The sequence below is a fragment of the Vombatus ursinus genome, unplaced genomic scaffold, assembly GCF_900497805.2.
Source record: "Vombatus ursinus unplaced genomic scaffold, bare-nosed wombat genome assembly UNPS02014833.1, whole genome shotgun sequence".
Classification (NCBI taxonomy): domain Eukaryota; kingdom Metazoa; phylum Chordata; class Mammalia; order Diprotodontia; family Vombatidae; genus Vombatus; species Vombatus ursinus.
The window spans coordinates 2,805,750-2,830,078 of NW_020954611.1; the positions used below are offsets into that span (position 1 = coordinate 2,805,750).

Consider the following 24,329-nt stretch of genomic DNA (forward strand, 5'->3'; position numbering starts at 1 on the left):
TGGTTAAAGTGCTGAGGGCCTTCAGTCCATTTGAACATCCTAGATTAGAGCACAGGCCAGTTCCATACTTGTTTACCTGAGTGCATCCTGGCTTCCCGTGTATAAGACATCACCACAGACCTACCTAGAATTGGGATTATGTACAAATCTTTCAAAAGTACTCCAAAAATTCTCCTGACATGTATACTTATGCACTATTGGTGGAGTTGTGAACTGATCCAACCATTCTGGAGAGCAATTTGGAACTATGCCCAAAGGGCTATAAAACTGTGCATACCCTTTGACCCAGCAATAGCACTGCTAGATCTATAACCCAAACACATCCAAAAAATGTAAAAGGACCTATTTGTACAAAAATATTTATAGCAGCTCTTTTTATGGTGGCTAAGAATTGGAAATCAAAGGGATTCCCATTGGTTGGGGAATGGCTAAACTAGATGTGGTATGTGATTGTAAGGGAATATTATTGTGCTATAAGAAATGACAAGCAGGGGGCAGCTAGGTGGTGCAGTGGATAGAGCACCAGCCCTGATGTCAGCAGTACCTGAATTCAAATCTGGCCTCAGACCAAACACTTGTCACTTACTAGTTGTGTGACCCTGGGCAAGTCACTTAACTCCAATTGCCTTAAAAAAAAAAGAAAAAAAAAGAAAAGAAATGACAAGCAGGATGATTTCAGAAAAATATGGAAAGATTTATATAAACTGATGCATAGTGAAGTGAACAGAACCAGGAGAACATTGTATACAGTAACAGCAATATAGTTCAATGAAGAATGTGAATGATTTAGCTATTCTGAGCAATACAGTGTTCCAAGACAATCCCAAAGGACTAATGATGAAGCATACTATCTACTTCCGAAGAAAGAACTGATAGTGATTGAATACAGACTGAAGTATGCTATTTTTCACTTTTTCTTTCATTTTTTTTCTTTTATTCAAGTCTTCTTATATAAAATGACTAATATGGAAGTGTTTTACGTAATTGCACATATGTAACCTATATCTGATTGCTTACCATCTCAGGGAGGGAGGAAGGGGAGGAAGAGGTAGAATTTGGAACTCAAAACTTTAAATAAAAATGTTTAAAATTTTTTTTTAAGTATCCCAGTTGATTTTGGAGAATAGCAGATATTTAATGGATGAAGGGACAAATGTGGGAATTGACCATGGACCCTTAATCCACTGAATGTCCCATTTAACAGAGATAATAAAATGTTAAGATTTGGCCCCTTTCAGACTTTGAATTCAAGCATTCACAATTTGTAGTGTACGAAACTTTCCCAGAGTGAACTATTCAAAGATTGTGAAGGGGCACAAAACCAGGAATGGAGCATCCATGGCTTATAAAAGAAGTACAAAGAAATGACCTTGTATTTATTTTATTTTGTAAATTCTTATATAAGGATATCTTCCCAGTAGAATGATAGAATATACGCTCTTTAAGAGCAGAACTGCTTTATTTTTGCCTTTGGTTCTTAAGTGTCATTGTGTCCCCTGACATGAATAGGTTCTTAATAAATGCTTGTTGATTGATTGGAAGGGATCTCAGAGATCATTTTGTCTAATTCCTTCACATAACAGATGGAGAAACTGAGGCCCAAAGTCAAGAAATCATTTACCCAATTTCACAAAAGCTTCTAGTGGCAGACCCAGGACTGCAGCCCAAGCTTCCTTACTTTTGGTCTAGGGTTCTTTCCCCTCCAGCTCCAACTTACAACCCAAATTTGTATCTCAACAGCGGTCTCCTAGAGACACAAAACTCCTTAACAATGACACAGTGGTGATTATTCCAGGTACCATGCCAGGCCTTGAGGGGAAAGAATGCTGGGTAGGTCATTCCTTTGGCAACTCTCCAAACTCACCTCATAATCTGCAATCTCTTCTCACATGTGGGTTGGTCCCAACTATCAAGGACCTCTGTAAACACGGTGCATTTGTGCATATACTTGTCAAAACCCAAGTCATATATTAAGTATAAACAAGTACCAGACTATTTGCATCACCATTTTTCAAAAAGTGTTTATTGCTTTTCAGCATTATTTACTGCAAAGTAATACCCATGTTTAAATAGTACATTATATTCCTTTTCCCCAAGACAGGAAAACTCCAGTTTCCTGCTTTAATGTGCTAAGGGCGAGTAAGCATATAGTATTCTAGTGTTTTCATGGTCTCACATTCAACACTACTGTTGTAAATCACTGACATAGTTTTAATTTGGATAAGCCCTTTCTAAAAAGAATTCTGCTGATGGAATAATTGGAAAAGGCCTCAGTGGGGAAGGCGATGGACTAGTTATTAGGGTTAATGTGTTTGGCTCTTAGTTTTCTAAAATGTCAGCTCTGTATTAGACAGAAACTCTCAGGAAGCCTCATTTAAGCCATGCCCGGTCTAAGGAGGTATGAAGTAGAGCTGGTTTCCGTCATCCAGGGCTGGCTGAGGGTGGAGACAGGGCTGTTTGTTAAACTGGTTAAGGTGGCTCGGTTTAAATCTCATGTGATTCTGAATGGAGGAGTAGAAAGTACGATGTGAAATTACATCCAGCTGAAAGTCAAATACTCGGGTTTGGTGGAGCTGGAGGTAGCTGAGCCCCCAGCTCATTTTTTTAATGTAAGTACCAATCAAAGTTATGTGCTTTGAAAAAAATTCTTACTGGAAAATAAAGGGGAGGGGAGCTATAATTTCAAAATCTGTTAGGAAACCATCTCAAATCAGGCCTTTCATGTATGTTTTTTTGAAATGCACATTCAATCAGAGGTGGTTTTTTCATATTCGTCTAGTTAATTGCTTTGAAGTATTTTAGATGTGTTGGTTTTTAACTCAAATGTTTAGTTTTATCTGGTTTAATACGCACCTTAATGGCAGGGACTGTTTCATTTTGTCTTTGTATCTACATGGTCAGCATTTAACGAATGCTTATTAAATTAAATTTTAAATGTATAAGAAAATGACTCATTTAGAGAGGTATGATATTTGGTACACTGTCTTTTTTTGCAACTAGGAAATACTTTCCAAGTGGATATTTTATATTTATGTAGCAACTTTAAGAGTTGCAATACATTTCTCCCAATTCCTGAGGTAGATAGTACAAGTATTATTATCTCCATTTTACAGATGAAGAAACTGAGGCTAAGAGGTAAGGGGCTTTTCTTTGATCACACAACTAAGCAGATGTCTGAAGGAGGATTTTAACTTAGGTTTCCTGACTCTAAGTGCCTATCCCATGCTGCCAGATTTTTGATGAAATTTTACTTACAGTAAATTCAAGTAATTATTATTCCTTATAAGTGATAAGTTTCAAGGGAAAGGGAAATAAAAAGAAACAGATGATTTTGTGATTAGAAGATTGTTTAAAAAAATCATACTTACCATAAGTACTAGCTTTTCAAATGAATCTTGAGATCGTCTTATCCAAAATCCTCATTTTACAGATGAGGAAGCTGAAGACCACAGAGGTGAAGAGAAATGCCCAGGGTGACCCACCCAGCTAGTTACAGAGCTAAGAATAGAACCTGCATCTCCTGAGTTCAAATCCAAGTCTTTCCACTATTCCATATTGACTCTTCGGTGTCAACTGCAGGCCATTTTAATTAAATATGTGACAGCCTATTATGATGAACTGAAATGACTTTCTAGTAAGTGGGTATTTTAAAATGGCCCAAAATCAACTGAAGATTGTTGGGAGATAAATTTGATAAATTTGGTATCTTAGAAAGAACAGGGGCCTGAGAGCCAGGAGACCTGGAATCAAGTCTCAATCCCGCCACTGAGTAGTTGGACGAAACTGCCTTCATTTGTCTCCTCAATGTAGTACCTGAAAGGGTGGTACTAAATGACCTGGGTTTCTTTCTAGCCCTAAAAGTCTATCATCCTCTGAATTATTCTACGGCTTAGAATTTCAATTTTTTAAATGAAAATAGTGTCACTCCTACACATTATATAGCATACTTACAAAGATAGAGGGAGTGTGATACTGGGGAAAGAGCAGCATCCTTTGGAAGCAAATGAGGTAGATTAAAATCCTATTTCTAATGCTTACTATGTGTGTGACTTTGAGAAGTGACTTAAATCTCCCTGGGACTCAGTTTGTCCATTTGTAAAATGAGGAAATTGGACTTCATGGTCTTGGAGATCCTTCTAGCTCTGCGTCTATGATGGCTTTTGTATTCCTTATAATTGATATGTTTCTAGGGGAGGAAAAATAAATGGATTCTTTTTACAATTAGCGGATTGTAAGACAATGTAAATACTGAAAAAGCAAGCTGGATTTTGAGTCAATTTGCAATCCGGCTAAGTTCATAACAATCTTGGAAAAAAAAGTACTAAACACCTATGGCATCCTTTGTAACTATATAAATGCAAAGTACCATCATTATTGTGATAATTAATAATAACACTATTCAACATGTTTCCACACACATTAATATGCATTTTTAGTTCAGTTGGCAGGACAGCCCTGTACAAGGAGGTAGCCTAATTCAGGCTATGGCGTCAAAAAACTTTGTTCAAATCCTTCTTCTGACACTCACTACCTTCGTGAGCTCAGGCAGGCAGGGTCCCTTCACCTTTCTGAGTCGAAATATCCTCATTGGTAAAAGGAGGGGGTGTGTGCTCTAATTGGACTTTAATGCTACCCCATTTTCTTAAAACAGGAGAACTACACTGACTTCTTCAAAGCCTCGTGCCAGAGTAATACAGATAGATAAAGATATAGATATAGATGTACACACACATATCCATCTATCTGTCTATCTGTATCTATCATCTATTTATATATCTATAGCTTTATATTGATTACTTTGATAAAACATTGTTTAAAGATGTTTAAGTGCCGTTGTTAACCCTTGCCATTGAGTTATATCATCACCAATTGTGGGAAGGCAGCTCTAGACATCCAACTTCCAAAATGAACAATTACAGAGCGTGTGCAGCAGCCTGGGTAACAGCGACAGCAGCGGCCTCCGAACTCTGGGCAGGACCATGTCTCCATTTATGTAGTCACTTGTAGTTCAAGAACACGGCAACAAAACTGGCTTTTCAGCTGCATCTGCCAACTCTGGGGTGGTAAAAAAAAAAAAAAATTAAAAAAATGAAACAAGCGACTGCCAACCTGTATTGGGAAAGAACTCTTGGGTGGCACTTCACTCTCAAGAGAAAAGTTTTCCGAAGCAATTTTCCGTGATGAGTCTGTTGAGATACTGGAGCAGAGGAGCTTGCCCAGAGTAGGGGGTCCTATTTTCTTGGATTTCACAAAGGTTTCTACTCTTTTTTAATCTCTTCCAGTTGCTTGTCTTTTCCTAATTAAGGAGGGCCTGCTGAGAGAGTCTCCGCCAATCACAATGGGGAACGAGAACAGCACCTCTGACAACCAGGTGGGTATTAGGAAACTGCCTCCCCCTCCTTCCACCTTCATGCTTATCCTTTATTGAAGTTTACTTTTTTCTGCCTGGAAACATTGTTGTCAACATCATCATAATCATCATCATCATCATCATCATGCCAGCAGCTCATTAGCAGGGTTGAAGGAGCAAAAGGTGGCATGACCCTTAAGTTTAAATAGGCACCTGCCACCACTTCTATCTTTTCCAAGATTCTAGTTTAATTACTGTGTAGCCTCTTTTTATGGCAATGGGAGCATTTCCCTTCTCTTATATCTATGCCACCCTCTCCTTTGTGAAATAGATTTCACAGATTCTTTCTGGATTCTGTAATTAATAGTCACATGGTTCTAGTAGTTAGGTGGTTAAAATAGAAGCTTCCCTCTCTGCCTCAGAAAAGTTTTGGCTGTTGGAAGGTTTTAAAAAAAAAAGAAACAAATCTACATTACTCAGAGCTGTTAAGGAATGTGAAACAGATTGTCTTCATGATAGATAAAGTTTCAATAGCTTTTCTAAGCCAAAAAAGTCCTAAAATTGAAGATTGGATTTCAGTTGCTTAATTGTGCACACACTCATGTAGTATTTCTCATACATTGAGGTTTCAGAGTGGAAAAACATTAAATTCTGGTAATACTAATCAAATGTCTTGGCACAATCTCCTTTACCTAATTAATACAGCAAAAGCATGAGCAGATATAGAATGTAATGATATTGAGCTCCTCAGATGAGAAAATTAGATCTAGGAAGCTGGCATTCTCCATCTGGCTTTCTGCAGCGGTTGTCTCCTGATGCAAGTTTTCTTAAGAGGAATCTTGCTCTGGCAACTTCTGTCCCACCTTGCAGACATATATGCTTTGACTATTTGAGGTATAGTTTGGGAAACAGTAAGCTGCTTTGGCATAAAGATCTCAAACACAAAAGGCAAAGTGTGCATGGGGGCTGGTCAGAGCTATGCAATCAGGCCCTTTGGACAAGTACTACAAGTTGCACAGGCATCTTAAAAGGTGCTCTCAAATAAACTTTTTAAAGACAAATTCTTTTGCTCAAGCTGGATTTAAGAGACATCTCAAGGAGAGATCCTTGATCTCAGGACACAGATCCTGCAGGAAAAGAAGCTGGTACACCATATAGGGACGAGACAGAGATCTTGAGGTAGCATGAGGATGAGTGGGTGGGTCATAGGGAAGAAGTGTTCACTTGGGGTCCAAGCACTTGGGGTCCAAGCACTTGGGGCATAGGGGAGGGTAGGAAGTAGCCCATCTGGTAGCTTCCCATTTTAATTCAATTAAGTCCAAGAGACATTTATTAAATGCCTACTATGTACAAACACTGAAAAGCTACAAAGACAGAAAATAACATTGTCCCTGTCTTTTAGGAGTCAGTAAACAAATATTTACTAAGCACCTGATATGAACTAAGCACTAGGGATACAAAGAAAGATAAAAGACAGTGCTTCTCTCTCTCAAGGAGTTCACAATCTAATAAGGAAAGAGACCACAAAGAGTTATTCAGGTTATATAAAGAAAACAAAAATGGGAGAGAACCCAAATAGCTAGGGGGAGATCAGGAATGTTTTCATAGAGGAGTTAGCATCTGAGTTGGGTTTTGAAGGAAGACCCATAGTAGGCACTTTGTAAATGTTGAATTGAATCAAATGACCAGAATAAATCACTTCCCTTGATACTAGTTAACTAGGTGCTAAGCTTCATTATTTCTACCTGCTGAAGGAGTAAAACTGCTGGCAGTACTCCGTAAATGTCAGCACCTAGTGATAAAGTCCCAGTACACCACTCTAGTTATGGGACTAGTATTTTATGCAGCTCTTTCTCCTTTCATCAGATGGATTAAGAAGTCTTCATGAAGAGATACAAAGATTTAGATAATAGTAGCACAAAGAAATGAGAACTATAATCTTTTTAAAAATGAAATTTGAGTTTTTGAGACTATTAACCTAAAAATCTTTCTCTGCCTCTCTGATTTTTGTTGAATTCTTACTCCTAAGGTAAATATTCTCCAAGAGATTTAAATTTTAAATGCATCTATTATTTTTCTCATGTCACATTTGCCAGATGGCAATTCCTTTTCTTCTCTGCCTCCTCATTTCCCTCAAGTCTTTTCTCAAATTCCACTTTTTCAGACCTGTCTCTAGGATCTGAGGAATCTAGTTCACGGGTGCGGAATTTTCATTCATGAGGCTACATGTGGCCCTCTAGGACCTCAAGCGTGGCCCTTTGACTGAATCCAAACTTCACAGAACAAATCCCATTAATAAAAGTTTGGATTCAGTCAAAAGGCCGCACTTGAGGATCGAGAGCCCCCACCCCTAATCTAGGTGATTTCATGGGGCCAACAAGATGGGGAAAGGAGGAAAGCAAGAGGATCCTGTGTGGTTTCAATAACTGGAGTGTTCAAAGAGGCATCATGGTACTTTCTTTCTCCTTTTAATACCATCTTGGCAATCATTTAAACTTAATTTTACCTAGATAAAACTTGGAGGGATGGCTCACAAGATACAATTTATTCTGGCTCCGTAAGCTATAGGAAATACTTTGAACTCTAGCATTTCTGCTGCCAACAGGTGACGTAGCTCATGTGCTACTCACTATAACCATTTCACTATATTTGCTTTCAGTCAGAGGATGCTGGCTCAAATAACATCATCCTGCTGCCGCCAAACCCGGGTGTACCACAGGTACTGAAAACACGATTGATATAGCATGGCTTGCATTTCAACCACTTGAAAGCATTTGTGGACACTTTCCAATTTTGTATTTGGCATATCTGCTTTGGAGCCTTTTTTGTCTCTCCCCCTCCCTCTTCATCCCAGCAAGTTGTGAAACATTATCTAAATTTGCTTTTTTTAAAAAAATATGTAGTTAGGTTTTTTAAATAGGATTTTTCTGTGCACATCCAAGAATGTACTGATTAATATGCTGTAGGGAGCTGGAGAAATTCTATGTTCTCAATAATAAAATAGATACTAGGTGTTACATCTCTTTTATCAAGTAGCTGTTTGCTAGATCTCCCAAGTTAAGTTTTGGGTGTTGGTTCGTGGCAACTCCATTACTCTCAGTAGGGCGAACTACATTGACGTAAAAGACTGGCATTTCAAATCAATGGCAATATCCTTAGTCATATGGCTTTACTTTCATTTAGGGGACCTTGAGGATCAAAAATGATGAACCAAAACCTTTCACTAATTTTGTCATTTTTATGGATTGTTATTTTTATGCACTGATTGTGGGTTACCATGGTTGAATAAATTAATTACATGGTAAATTAGCCCTTCAATAACCTATGGAGTCTCTCATTGACCTTTCCATGCTACCTTGATAAAGTGCTAAAAATAGAAATGCCTCCATGATTTAAGAAATAAAAAGGAGTCACCTTAATTCAAACTTCAGGAAGCTCAGCCATTCTGCCTGATGCTGCCTTTTGTGCCCACCCCTGCCACCGTCATAAAGCAAGTAGTCTTTGATTTTGTCCCTTTTTAGGATGTCCTTAAAATATTTATAGCTTCAAAATGCACTGTGGTTTTTCTTTATTACCTCCAGGATCTAATATAAAATCCTCTGTCTAGCTTTCAAAGTCCTTCGCAGCCTGGCATCTTCTTCCCTTTGCAGTCTTATACTTTACTCCCCTCAAAATGCTCTACAATCCTGCAACATTGGCATCTTTACTATTCTTTGCACGTGACACTTTCTCTCCTGACTTTGTGCCTTTTCATTGGTTGTCTTCCATGCACTGAATGCTCCCTCTCCTCCTATCTGCCTTTCCTTGGAATTTCCTGACAAGAGCCCAACTTGGTGGGTATATATCTAAGAGCAGTGGGCAATTAGATTGGATATGTATTATAGGACCAGCTTTCCTGGTTTCCTTTAGATCTTTTCTCAAATTCCACTTTCTGCAAGAGGCCTTTGCCTGTCCCTCTCAATGCTAGTGCTTTCCCTCTGAGTTTACCCTGTATGTATCTTGTACATATAGAGTTGTTTGCATGTTGTCTTCCCCATTAGAATGTGATCTCCTTTAGGACAGCGCCTCTCTTTGTAACCCCCGTGCTTAGCACAGTGCCTAGTACATAGTAGGTACTTAATAAATGTCTGTTGACTTGATCTGTTAAAGAACTTATATATGAAAGGGATCCTACTCCCTTCAATTTCTATATGAAGAAAACAAAACCCTGGGAAGTTAAGTGACTTGTCCAAGGTTACTCGGTTTGCTAGCGTTCAAGCTGGAACTAGAATGAAGGTATCCTGACATTTGATCTGTGTTCTTTCTACTCTACCAATTCTGCCTCCCCCACACTGCTCACCAAAAAACAGGTGGTTAAGTCACCTTCAGTCATCCATCATGCCTTGAGTTCAGCAGAGTTTTACTTTATAGCAAATATCATTTCTATGCTTCTGGTTTAGCATTTTCAGCCCTTCTTACTAGCCATTTAATATCAAGAATGGTTCATTAATGACCCTGCTGAACCTGTTCAATAAACCCATGTTACTTAGAATGCCCTCAAATGTGAGTTCTGGAAAGATATACCTAAGTTCAAAGTCTCTTTTCAAAAATCACAGCTCATAAGATCCCATCAATATTTCTCTTTTATCAGACCAATCCGGAGGACAGAATAATTCAAAGTAAAAGGTTTTTAAGTACAACAGAATAGTAAAGTAAATAGCAATTTGCCCCAGACAAATGAGGGCACATTGTACTATAGGTTCTCATGTCATAGGGGAAGGCAACATGCATAGCCTGCACAACTCATGTTACTAGGGCTTCATCCTAATTCTATCCCAGCTGGTGCTTTTTTTTTCTTTTTACTACTTGCTGCTTCTCTGCAGAGCAACTGGTGTCATTTTCTAGGTTATTTTCTCAGCTGAAATGCAAACTCTCAGTGTCATCTACTAGGCTGCCTTTTGGGCTGCTGCTGTTTGCTCATTTTCCACTGAATTATGCTGTTCTGTAATGTCTTTGAGATTCTGTGATTCTCTGTAACGGAGTATTGACAGCTCTTTTAGCCCTCAGCGACATGGCTAGGTGTTTTTATAAATCAGATTCACAGATGGATCCATTCAGCATAACCAAAGCACTTAGAAGGAGGATATCTTTTTAAACTACTTTTACTCCCTCAGGCCTATCTACTATTTGGGATAAGGTGAGAAATTTCCTTTCAATTCTCTTCATGTTTCTGTTGGCTAGTGATGGGCCAAGAAGATTATCCTGAAGCTTTACTCTAAAAACATTGCAGGAGTGGGGGGAATTGGGGACTTTTGATCTGCATGTCTATAGTTATATCCAAATGTCTTCTCTCCTGTTACTTGGGTGTGTTGTGCTCATGCCAAGACCAAATTTCACTGACATATAAAAAAGAAGATTGAGCCATTGCAGTATAATTTGTTTAAAACAGCGATTCCTAATCACAGGTCTGTGGATTTTTATCTTTAAACATTTTTGATAATAGCATTTCAATACAATTGGTTTCCTTTGTCATTTTCTGTATTTCGTATTATGCATTTTAATACATTCTGAGAAAGGGCCCACAGGCTTCACCAGATGGCCAAAAGTGTCCAGTGTGAGAGCAAACACCCCACGTGCACACACATACACATACACATACACAGGCTGTTTCCCTGGTTTTAAAGCGTAATGTAAAGTTGATGCTACCTTTCAGTGAATTCAGTTAAATTTAACAGACCTTTATCAGATGTAACAACAATGTTCTAGGTATTGGGAAAGGAGATGAAATTTAAATAAGGCATAGTCTTTGTTTTCATAGTGGAGTATGACACATACACAGATAATAAGACAGAATGGCATGTTGTATTGCAACCCATGGAAGGATACAAAGAACTGTAAGTCCTGCCCTCACCTTCCAAGCATTATCCAGGTCTCATTTATCCAGGGCTTATTAAGTAATTTTTCAGTAGTGTCTGACTCTTTGTGACCCCATTTAGGATTTCCTTGGCAAAGATACTGGATTGGTTTGCCATTTCCTTCTCTAGCTCATTTTATAGATAAGGAAACTGAGGGTCACACAGCTAGTAAGAGTCTAAGGCTGGATTTGAACTCAGGAAGATGAGTCTTCCTAACTCCAGGACTGGCGCTTTATCCACTGTGCCACCTAGCTGCCTATCTAGAACTTCGGGGACTGAAAAATAGAAAAATAGAGTTTAGGTTCAGTCTGGGGAATGAAGTCAGAGTAGCAGGAAAGAACCGTGACTTCCCAAGGGAAAGATCTAGATGAAGGATCCATTGACTAGAAGGAAAAAAAAATTTTTAAATGTACCTGGAAGAGATAATTTAGTACTTTGAAGATGTGCTGAGCTAATTGAGTCATATGAGACTGTGTACTTAGAGTTACCTTAACTCTATGTAGTTTAGACACTAAGATGTCCTTATATTGTAGTGAAGTTTAGTTACAAGCTTGAATTAGTTCTGAGTGTTTTTTGATTGAGGATAATTAGCACAGGTGAGATACCACCAAAGAAGGAAAAGTGAGAAAAAAAACTGACTCTTTTTTTGAGTTCCCAAAGTGAAAATGTTCTCGATGCCAATGGTAGCAGGAAAGAAAGGGGCATAATGTCTGATTCTAAGGACTTCCCTTGGGATTGCCTGAAAGGAGTCTAACTCAGTGGGTATGTATTTTGGGGCAGTATAGGGCCAACTTTCAGAAGGACTGGAAGCCAGGCAATAAAAGTTTGGACTTCATGCTAGAGGTACTAAGTACCCATTGTGTTTTTGAGCAAGAGGCCACACGACAGGAAAAAATATTTTAGGAAGTTTATTCTGACAATCCTATCAAGGAATATTAGATACATAGTACCTAGGATTAGGGAGTTGATAGCCCCACTGTACTCTGCCCTGGTCAGACCACATCTATAATATTGCGTTCACTTATATTCACCACAATTTCAGAAGGTCATTGGTAAATTGGAGAGAGTCCAGAGGAGGGCAGTAAGGATAATGAAGTGCCTTGAAAATCATGCCAAATGAAGGTCAGGGGAAGGATGATTAACCTAGCAAAGAGAAGACTTAGAGGCAAGGACTTGATAACTGTCTTCAAATATCCAAAGAGCTGTCAAATGGAAGAATTAGGTTTGTTCTACTTGTCTCAGAGAGAAGGATGGATAGAAGCTTTAAGAAGTAAGATTTAGAATTGAAGTAAGGAAAACCTTCCTAACAACTAGAGACATACTAAAGTAGAATGGGCGTCTTTCTGACCAGAGGTCTTCAAGTATGGGTTGGATGACTGCTTGTTGGGGGTCATTTCAAAGGGAATTCTTGTTGAAGAATGGATCAGATTATATGAACTCCAACGTCTCTTTCAAACTCAAAGATTTAATTTTCCCAAATTTCTTTGGGCAGCCACAGTTGCTTATTAGTTGTCATTCCTATGACTGGTGTCAGATGCTTTAATAAAGCCTATTCAAGGCAGAAGAGAAAGTTTTCCTGAATATCTATATTTGCCAGACTGTACAATAATCCCATTGCCTGTTGTTTTACATTGTGACTGAAATCCTCATGGTGGTCCAGATTCTTCCTAGTGGATGGTGGCACAGCCTCTGCAGAAGGACCCCTTTCTCTTGCAAGACTAAGGGTGGGTGAAAACATTAAAATGGGAAGATGCCTATGCAGATATTTAACTAACCTCTTTTCCTACTTGAACACTTTGTCTGCTCTTCACTCAGGGAGGCAGGACATGTTTCTGAGAATGGCTTTGAAAGTCTGAAAGGACAAAGCACCTTATGGTTACTCACTTGTATACATGTTGCATCCCTCTGGTTAGTATAATGTAAGTTCCCAGAGGGCAGGGTATGTTTTGTTTCTACCTTTATATCCCTAATACCTAGCCTAGTCCCTTGAACACATCCAAATCCTCAAATGGCTCTGTGACCTCAATGATTTAGATATTTTCCCCCAATGATGCAGGTCTCAACCCATCCATGCCTCCCTTTCCTATACACCTCTTGTCCATGGCCTCCCGTAAGTTTTCCACAGAGGTATATCCAACTCATGAAACAACCCTTGCACCTAGTAGGTGCTTAGTAAATGTTTGTTGAAATGGGGGGAAAGCATGAGGGAGGAATACCTTTGAGTTTATGTTGATATCAATTTCTTGAATCGGCAGAAATTAGTACTGATACCATCATTATAACTCAGCTTTGAAAAAATTAGGAAGTTGGTGCATATACACAAAACCTAGGTACTCTCAACCCTTTGGTGGTCAGAGGAGCAAACTCCTCCCTTACATGGAGAGCTGGTAGGGACCTTAGAAATACCATAAATTAGTCCACTCCCCTCAGTTTTTACAAATGAATTCCTACCCCTCTTTTTCTAATTTCCCTTTTTCTTTTATCATTCAGTCACTCAGGTGACAATGCAAGCTTGGAGTCACTCTTAACTCTTTGTTTTCACTAACATTGTATATTCCATCAGTTGCCCAGTCTTGTGGACTGGACCTCCACAATGTTTCTTCTCTCCACTCACATGACCATGTTGCCACCTTTCTTCTGGACTATTAAAGTAGCCTCCTAATTGTTTTCCCTATCTCAACTCTAATCTCCTTTCTAATCCATCCTCCATACAGCTGCCAAAGTGATATTCTGAAATCTTGTATCCAGTCACATCATTCCCTTGCTCAAGAGTAGCTAGAGGCTTCCTGTTGTCTCTAAGATAAAGCACAGACCTCCCCTGCCCTTTGGCATTTATACTCCTTCCTAGGCTTTCAGGATTACTGCACATTACTCTATTTCATGGACTCTGTCTTCCAACCAAACTGGCTTTTTTGCTGTCTCCTAGACAAGACATTACATCTCCTGTTCCCATGACTTAACACAGACTTTTCCCTCTAACAGGAACAATCTCCTTCCTCACTCCTGACTCTTAGAATCTCTAACTCCCTTCGAGGCTCAACTCAAATAGTTCAGTTCAAGGAATACCTGTGACCGTTCCTTATCTCTGCAGATGCTGTTGCTCTTCTTTCCTGGCAAATGACTTTGCGTTTACTTATCTCCCAATAGAATGTAAGCTACTTGAGGCAGGGACTGTCTCCTTTTTGTATCCTCAGCTCCTAGTGCAGTACCTGGCACTAAGTAAGAGCTTAACAAATGCTTATTGAATACACGAATTGACTTGTCTGGAGTCATTCAGGTAGAGATCAGGATTTGAACCTAGCTCCCTATGACTCCAAACCCAGCTTTCTAAGCCTCAGGAAATGGCAGCAAAAACCTAGTGTGAACTTAAGAGGTCCAGAAAACACGTTTCTCTACTACTGACGATAATACCTGGAAACAATTTGTCAAAGTCTCTCACCATCTACCACTTCACAGCTTGTCTTTTAATGTGGCTCCCCGTGTTCTGGGTTGTCCTTTTCACATGAAGCTGACTCAGAGGAGGCAACTAACTACTTGTAATACAATCTCATAGGTGCCTATGAAAATCATCTCCCAACTGTTGATTCCCAAGATGCCATCATTTAGGATTTAGCCTCTTAATCTTAAAGTTTTATTCCCTTTAAAATGCAAATGCCCCTGAAATGCTTTCATCTTTTATTAGTCATAATGACATAGATTTAGAACAGGAAGGGACCTGGGGTAGCTAGTCCAAATCCCTTGTTTTACGATAAATGGATAAAGTATTCACTAAGCTTTTACTGTGGGTCAGGTGCTGTGTTAAGTGCTATGAATACAAATACAAGAAAGCTAGGAGCTTACATTCTTATGGGGAAGAAACACAGAAAGGACTGGGAAGGGGTAGGGGTTACCCATAGTGGCTTGGTTTAGAAATAGGGCCAGGAAATGACGTGGAGGCCAGCTTCTGGGCAGGATAGGACAAAAGCTCACCCATCAGAGCCCTGGATACGTCCAGAGGCAGAGTCCATGGTGAGAAAACTGTTACCCAAAGAAGTCATTGTACATACATACCTTTGTGTAGATTTCAGCTCTATCTTTGGTTCTCTCTCCCTCTGGATGGAGGAAAAGATTCAGAGGTTATTGGGTTCCTTGAAAGGGAAGAAAAAGAGTTGAGCACCAAGGGGAGAAAAGGTAACAGAAAGGTAATACTTGGAAGTCTAAACTGCAAACCACCTATTTCCTCAGTTCTCAAGTGGGCCCTAGTAGCTAATATTAACTCCGGAAAATTTTATTTCTGATGAGAGGTAGTAATTAGATCTAAATGGCGTGACCCAGGTGACAACACTATTACAAATGATTATCTCCAGGTTCTTTAAAACCTTTCTCTTTAATATCCCTTAAATTTCTAGCAGCAGATATCATGCCTTGAAATTGTTACCTGACAAATTACAGCCCATGATCCAGTCTGACAGTTGGGGTGCTTTAATGGTTGGAGAGTTAGCTTTGGAGTTGGAAAGAGTTGGCTTCAGCACTGGCTTCTGACATACCTGTGTGGCCATGTTAAGAGGTCACAACCTCCAGATGCCTCAGGCACCATTTTAAGGTAATTTCTTCTTAGGGAGTTTCCTGCCCTGGTCTAGGTCCTGATTTATGAAACAAATAAAAGAAAATTTGTAATAACTCAAAGATAATGAAGAAGTCTCCATTTATACAAACCTATCCTTAATTGGGTGATACACCTAAATGTAGTCTCCTCACTAACACTGGTATATTTAGAGGGAATAGCAGGTTGTCCATAATGGATTTGCAGTTTCATATGCAATCTTCTTTTTTATTATGCTATGTTATGGAAATGCTTGTTTTATTCCATAAGTTTAAAAAAAAAAAGAAAAATACTGGTGACTACATAATTCCCTTGGCTTAGCACAGGGGTGGGGAACATGAGGCCTCAAGTATGGCCCTTTGACTGAACCCAAACTTCACCCCTAGCCTGTGTCTTTATCTTTGGTCCTGGCCTATAATTTCATTAGTATATGGCTCTTCCTCCATTGATACAGCTTTGGACTGGCAAAATTTAGAAGGTATAGTGGTAGAACATTGATTGGGGTGGTGAGAAGTAGGTGTCTTGCCTAACATCAATCCCAACACTAGTATGTGTCAGGGACAGGAAGGGAACTTAGATTTTCCTCCCACTAAGACCAGCCCTCTACCTGCAGCCATGGGCTTAAGTTTAAGTTATATCTTAAGTTTACTTATATCTGGCAGACAAGTTTACATGGTCTTTGAAAAAACAGTATGTTTTCATAGGCTAGTTTAGAAATGATCTCTAGCTGCCTGAATTGAAAGAGGCTGCACCCCACCTTATTTCAAATGGCAGGGAACTTTCTGAATTTCAAAGCACTTAAAAACAAAATTTCCAGCATTGCTAATGCCTGGCTTTTGTTTGTTTTATTGAATTGCTTTATTGATTTAGAGAGTTGCCAGCTGCTGCTGATTCTGCTTAATAAGATGAATCAACTATTCAGCTACAAACCCTGGCTGTCTTGTGAAAATTATTTGTTGCATGCTGGGACCTGATTGTTACCCCTGCTTCTCTGCAGGCAGCTAATCCAGGACTAAGAAGTGGGGCTGGCCCCAGCAAGCCAAGTCTGACTTAGGATATCAAAATGCTCAGCAAGGAAACCTAAGCTTGCTGTCATGATGCTCAGGTTATTTGTTTTCTCTGGGCTTCGGGTTGGGGGAGGGGTTTGGACTAGATGACCTCTAAGGTCATCTAATCCAGTACAATGGATTCAGGCACATAGCCTCTGAGGTCCCTTCTGGCTCTAAATCTGTGATTTAACAACCCTAACTGACCTGCCACTGCCTTTTTTTTTTCTCCAGAAAGTAAAGGCAAGGCAGAGAGACAATAGCAGTGGCAGGTCTCTCAAATTTCTTGCATCTCTTTTGCAGTGAAGTATAATTTATTTGGAGGCAGGGGGATTTTGAGTGGGGAAAGTGTCAGAATGTCTTATATTTGAGATAAAGAGATGCTCTTGAGAAGTCTTAGAATACTGGCACGTGTGGTGACCCTCCTGTACAAAGAGTGGAGGAGGTTAGCATGGAGAAGAGAGAGTTGCTTCTAAAGTACCTTCCTCCAATTTTATTTGTGGGGGAAGGGGTTGCAACATGACTTGAGCTTGTGATGAAATGTCAGTTTTAGTCCATACCTCATCAGCCTGAACCTGCAGACTAGGAGCCTGAAGAAACCAGGCTGGCTATTCCTTCAACGAATACTTATAAAGGCTCCATTATATATGTAAGGCACGATTGGAAAAAAAAAAAGTGAGTGTTGTTGGGTTGTAGCTAGACTATAGACTAAATGAAAATAACCATTTGTAGTTAGAATGGCACAGAGCTGCTTCAGTCCAATTTATCTATCCAAAACCATCTAACTGAACCAGAAGCGCCCTTCTGGTTCAATGGGGAAGTGCTGGATTTGGAGGCAAGGGGCCTAGACTCAAATTTCCCCTCTGTTATCTACCACCACCATGGTCTTGGGCAGATCTACTCACTACTCTAGTGACTTTGGGCAGATCATTTACCTTCTCTGGCCTCAGTTTCCTTGTGCATAAAAGGAAAAGATTGGACAAGATGGTTTCCAAGTCCTTCCAGCTCCAAATTTTTTATGATTTTTTTTCATCCTTAGCACCTGGCATTTAATAGGTACTTAATAAATGCTTACTGATTAGTTGATCCTAGGATCCTTCAATGAGCCTCAGTTTCCTTATTTTTAAATTAAGTTTCAACTAGATGACCTCTAAGGTTTCTTCCAGTTCTAAATCTAAATTCTTACAATTTCCTGATGCTGTTTCTGTCACTGTGGTAAAGTTCAGGAGAATATGTTTAGAAACAGAAACAAACTTCTCTGTAAGATTGAACAAAGGAAAAGTCTTAAAGTGGACCTATTTTCTTTGTAGCGCAGCAAACTAGTTAGTGGAGAAAGATTACACCTGGAAATAGAACTCAGGAGGATTTTGTCAAGCCCAGGAGGTATTTAGGTGACTTCCTTGCTCCATATAAGATGGTGGTTTTGTGTCTGAGTGTACCTGTGGGTTTGCCTCCCAGCCACCACAATTCTGCCCCTGCCCCTTCAACTCAAACAAATTTGAAGATCCTCTCTGAGGCTCCCTCTCTGAGGGAGGAGACACAATGTGTGAAACCAAGACTGATTATGCCTGGGACTTCATTCTGAAGGGATCCTGAATATTGTGGATTGCAGAACCTTTTAACCTTCAAACAATAATGACTTTTGAGAGTCTGGCTTTTAATTAAATGTAACCAAAGTTTATCAAAGGCTAGACACAAAGAACAATTTATAATCTAGGAAGGGACCTGTCATTGCAGGGAATGATTATAATAATACTTGGCAGAGCAGTTTCAAAGGCTCACAAACTGTCTTTCTCACGACGACTCAGTGAGGTAGCTAGTGTACTGTCTGCCTCATTTTTTTCCAGAAGAGGAAGAGAAGGCTCAGAAAGAGTATGACTTTGCTCAGCTTCTAAATGTCCGAACAGCATTGGAACCCAGGGCCCCAGCACTCCTGTCACTACACTGTGTCTTTAATAATAATGTGTGTATAAGAGAGGAACAAAGTGCGAAGGGTATTAAAGGAAAGCACAAAAGAGAGAGCCCTTCTGTCTCTGAGAGCGAATGTCAAGAAAGACATTGTGTATGATTTTACAACCCCATTGGGAAAGGTTTTGAGGAGGTTTGGTTTTGTTTTTTCTCCTTTGCCAAACACGTTTATTATTTGTGAGACTTTGGCTGCATAAGAATATGAACTTATAGCTGAGGCCTGTGTGTGCATGTCGTGCAACAATACAAATAATTTACAAAATAAGTTTGCTTTGTTTGGATGCACTCTCTTGACTCTCAGAGACAACCACAGGGAATAAGAGTTGCAACAGTAGTGAGGCAATTATTTGAATTAATAATATTTTTATTGAGGCAGATGACTTCTGGGAAGCAAGGCTGGTGTAGGGAATTATTATATAGGAATCATGTGGATAGAGCTCTGGACTTGGAATCAGGAAGACCTGAGTTGAAATGTGGCCTGGATACTAGTTGTATGACTCTGGGCAAGTCTGCCTTAGTTTCCTGATCTATAAAATGGGGATAATAATAGCTCCTGCCCTCCAAGGGTTCTTATGAGGATAACATGAGAAAATATTTATAAAGTACTTTGTCCTATATACATATTCGTTATTATTATTAATGAAAAGAGAAATAGAGGAAAGACAAAGCCAGGCAGCATCAAGTCATACAGAAAATCAGTTTCACTAAGCTAGCTCCTCTTGATATTTTTTTTTTTTTGCTTTTTCGTGAGGCAGTTGAAGTTAAGTGACTTGCCCAGGGTCACACTGCTAGTAAGTGTCAAGTGTCTAAGGTCGGATTTGAACTCAGGTCCTCCTGACTCCAATCCACTGTGCCACCTAGCTGCCTCACTCCTCTTGATTTTTGTGCCGATTACTGTCCCTCTTAGGACCGACCCCCATATTGCATTGGCCTTCAGCAGCCTTAAGTGTGCAGTGAAGAAGGGCCATGTCAGCTGATGGAGTGGTTTGAGGTTAGGTGTGCTTGCTTCTAAAGAGTTAGGTGATTTAACCATAGAGGAACGTGAGTAACTATCCTTAACAAATGAGTGCAAGACTTTTTTCTCTTTTTAATAACACTGTTACAGGAGTGAGGAAGACCTCAGTCCAAGTCTTGTTTTTGGCACATACTGTCTGTGTGACGCTGGGCAAATCCCTTACCCTCTCTGTGCTCAAGGTTATGCTGTCCAGATACTCTGGAGTTAGAGCCAGAGTAAAATGTTAGTGGAAAATATTTAACAAACAAATAAAAATACAAAAAGGACATAGATAATGGCAATATGTCTTTTTCTAAGTCGATATGCAACTGTCAAGGGTCTTTCTATACAGTTGAGTGGCACTGTTTCTATTTGAGTTTGACATCATTGCTCTAGATAACTTTCCTAAGGGGCAGCTAGGTGGTGATGTAGTACATAGAACCCTGGGATTGGAATCAAGAAGACTGATCTTCATGAGTTCAAATCTGGCCTCAGATGCTTATTAGCTGTGTCACCCTGGGCAAGTCACTTCACCCAGTTTGCCTCAATTTCCTCATCTGTAAAATGAGCTGGAGAAGGAAATGGCAAATCACTCCAGTATCTCTGCCAAGAAAACTCCAAATGGGGTCATAAAGAGTTGGATACAACTGAACAACAACAAATATGCATATAGAAAAGTTCCACATTAGGCCATATCAAGTTTTGTTATTTTGAGATGTAGGTAGGTGTCCTCCCAAATTCCAGGTTTTGCCCTTTATGAGATTTAGTTACGATAGTCAGATCTATGGGTAGGATAAGGAGGAAAGATGACCATCTGGGGATGTCTAATATTTCAATCTGATTGATGCTTTCAATGCTTCCTTTCCCCTCCCCCACTCCCATCTCTGGTTCTAACCAGCTGCCCCAAGATTTGCATCCTTACCAGTGCATTGTCTGTTAAGCTGTTTTGCCCTCTCCTGTATGTTAGGCACCTATTCCCAATTGCTAGTTTTTCAGAAAAAAGTTAGGAGTTTTCACAAAACCTTAGAATTGGCTTAGAAATTCTCTCTTTGATTTGACTCAAACACATGCCTATTGGGTACAGAGAATATTGTCCCAGGTGATGGGGGATATGCAAAGGCTAAAATAAAGATATAATCCTTGTCCCTGAGCAGCTCAGTCTAATAACTGAGCATATATGCAGTTAACAATAACACACAACACTGAATACAAGTAAACTGAGTTCTAGTGATGCCCACCATTATACAGCAGTTGACTTTAAGGCAGGGCCAGGACTAGGACCAAGTACCAGTCTGGTATTCTTTATTTTTGCCGTACTGTCAAATCAGGCATTAAGCCCAGAGCTTGAAGCTGGAGGTTAGGCAGGGCTATTGTGTGAGAGACAGCACAGTAAGAAAGAACATTCCTTGGGTCATGCTATGAGAGCTGGGCGCTCTCCCTATGGATCATGAAGAAGTAGCCTCCCCTGAGCTGCCCCTGAACTGTAATGTGTTTTTATTCTGAACACACCCCATAGTTCCCTCTGCTTGATCATCAGTTCATAAGCTATACACACGTGGGACATTCATCTCCCCTTGACGGGAATGATGGGTGGCCTGCTGCCTCTAACATTTAACATGTGTTCACCCTCCATATTTGGTCAGCTTGGCAGTTGTTTCTGAAATCTGATTCCTGAAGCCATGGGGATGACCTTTGGTCTACTTCCCAGCATTCACCTGCAGCCACACTATTCCCTATAGAAGATCCTTAAGGAAGCGCTTGACTAAGAGTGAATGAATTGGTCATCTTAACGGATTTGAACATTCAAGTCAACATAACCAGTAAGCTGTGGTGTCTATGCAGAGAGCTACAGGCAGGGGAAAATTTAGAGGTAATGTCAAGTGGGATCTGTGGGGAGGTGGGGTAAGGAGTGAGCTCTTTTTCTTTTTAAGTGTAGTCATTAGGCATGGAAAATTGGTGTAACTTTTAAAAAAATTGTTTTCAACTTCAGTCAAGATTCTGGTATATTCTAAACAAATGCTCCCAAAAAGGCTGAATGTTTTAATCGAACAAGACAGAGAAGGAAGAGAAAGATTTGTAGAAGCAACTTGAGAGTAAGTTTGCCATTGGGATTTGATTTTTTTTTCTGGCTTCTCTTTTCATTTCAGTCCTCTATTTTTAAGGGTAAATGATAACTCCATAAATTCCTGTTTAAAATGATGCCTGGTTTGTGTTGAAACATCAGACCTCTTGGAATCTTGTAACCTAATACAGCTACAGTGCTCAGTGCTGTTGCTAGGATGTTAAACCTGGGATGGGAGATTCAATGGGAGTTGTACAAAATATGGCAGGAAAGAGCTCAGATATCCAACTATGTTTTCTTCAAGATTTGCAGAAGAGGCTACCACATAAAACCAAAATATTATAAGTTGTTCCTTTTAATTGCTTTGTACTTTGGTGGCCATAAGCATACTTTAAAAAAGAATGACAATGTTCTTTCAAATCTGACTTTTATGGGGGTAGAGAGGAGAGGAATGAGAAGAGCAGAATGCCTGTCTTTTCATTTCCCAAACACTAATTTGGTCCTTTCTTGTATTTTCTTTGCCTGAGGAAATGTTGAATTTGGTACTTTTATAAAGGTCTATTTACTTAATATATTTGTTGCTTGTATCTGTTTTAGTTCTTGTGCTCATGTCAGAATCACTCCAGGATTGTTTTAAAGCAACCTGGATTATGGAAAAGAGTGCAGATTTATTTAATTTGCAGAAAATCACATTTTCTTTCTTGGTCATGTAAAGATTTTAAATAGCACCAAAACCTTTAAAAACTTTGCTGACAGTTGGATTCACATTTGCCAAAACCCCGAAAGAGTAAATTTTACATAGCCCAGAAATTTGGATCAAGCATTGATTTGAAATTCTAAAACCTCAGCAACCCTGTTTTATCAAAAATGTTTCTTTGTATTTCATTTATTGAATCACCACAACAAATTTTAAAATCATGCCGTTCATTTTTTACGCTTCTCTAAGTTGTCTGATGCCCTTTATAGTTTGAATTGAAGGCAATTTAAACTTTCTAGTGTTCTGATTTGGGGAGCCAGCAGGGATTCTTGCCTCATTTTACAGATTGATGACCAAACAGGGAAATCTCTCCACCTGCCTTACACTAGATATCTTATTCTTCTCTGCCATGTAAAGAGATTAACCACTGGCCCAGATCATTCAGGTTAGGGATTCACAGAAGAGCCTCAAAGTCAGAGGAAGAAGTTTGTAGAGCGGTCAGAGAGAGGAGGAAATAACTCTACTGGGGTGAGCCCTGGGATGTTTTAGTACAGTCCTGACTATATCATGTCAGGAAGTTCTCTTGAGTTCCTCTGTAGCGAAAGATGTTTGACGTGGAGGATTCGGACAAGAATTGCATGTGATGAGAAAGCTCAGGAAACTGAGGCTTCGCCAGGTTATGCCGGGACCTGATGGTCAGTGTTATTCTCCACGACATCCACTCACAGAGCAAACATGTCAGTGAGTCTGTTTGTGGCCAGGTCACTTTCCACCAGGTGAGAGTATCTGCTCATCTTCCTGTCACTTTAGCATTTAAGATTTGAAACAGGGCCAAAGTTCTCCTTTCTATATCCCATCCTATATTTCTCATCTTGAATTAACAGAGGTTCTTGAGGTACAGCTAAGTAGAGCAGTGGATAGAGCATGGGCCCTGGAGTCAGGAAGACCCATTTTTCTGAGTTCAAATCTGGTCTCAGATTCTTACTAACTGTGTGACCCTGGACAAGTCATTTAACTCTGTTTGCCTCAGTTTCCTCATCTGTAAAGTGGGCTGGAGAAGGAAATGGCAAACCATTCCAGTGTCTCTGCCAAGAAAATCCCAAATGGGGTCATGGAAAGTCAGACATGACTGAACAAACCAAAAAAACTTGAGGTGCTGTGCTCGTGTCAGCCACTTGGAAATAAGGTATCCTGGGCAGAGGTTTAGAACAGATCTGGGTGAGTCAGTTACTCAGAGACCTAAAGGTTTTATTCTAGAAGAGCCCAAAAAACTTTCTTTTAAGCCCATGTAGCAGAGGAGAAAAAGCACCCAACTTATCAGAAGACTTGTGTTCAAGTCCTGGTTCTGCCTTCAACTAAGCTGGGGGTGGTCATTATAAAGTGCTTTGTCCTATATACATATTCGTTTCCTATATACATATTGGTTTCAGTTTCCTCATCTGTAAATTGAGCAAGTTGGACTGGCTATTCTCTGAGTTTCTTCCTAGCTCTAACAATCTAGGGTACCATATGATTTGCACTTTTTAGACTAGAAGTATTCATAAAACATCAGTGGATCCCATATCTCATAAATGTATCCTTCAGCATTATAGATCCCAGCTCATCATCATTGTCACTAGTCAATAAACACTTATTAGGCACCTACTATGTTCCAGGCACTGTGCTTAGCTCCGGGGATACAAGTATGAGATAAGAAAGACAGTCCCTTTCCTCAAGGATCTTACAAAGCACAAATG

At 39.7% G+C, this 24,329-nt stretch overlaps 1 protein-coding gene across 5 annotated transcripts in view; it reads left to right on the forward strand.

The window, feature by feature from the left end:
* TACC2 (transforming acidic coiled-coil containing protein 2) overlaps nt 1-24,329 on the forward strand; it is a 308,717-nt gene that overhangs the window by 26,193 nt on the left and 258,195 nt on the right. Inside the window, exons 1-2 of one of the 5 annotated variants that reach the window (XM_027839767.1) lie at nt 2,485-2,609; nt 5,283-5,371. In XM_027839767.1, coding sequence (XP_027695568.1) covers nt 5,339-5,371 — 33 coding nt within the window. In that variant the 5' untranslated portion in view covers nt 2,485-2,609; nt 5,283-5,338. Of the gene's footprint in view, nt 1-2,484; nt 2,610-5,282; nt 5,372-24,329 lie in introns of those variants that run through there. The other 4 variants (XM_027839762.1, XM_027839766.1, XM_027839764.1 and 1 more) reach the window with 4 other exon arrangements.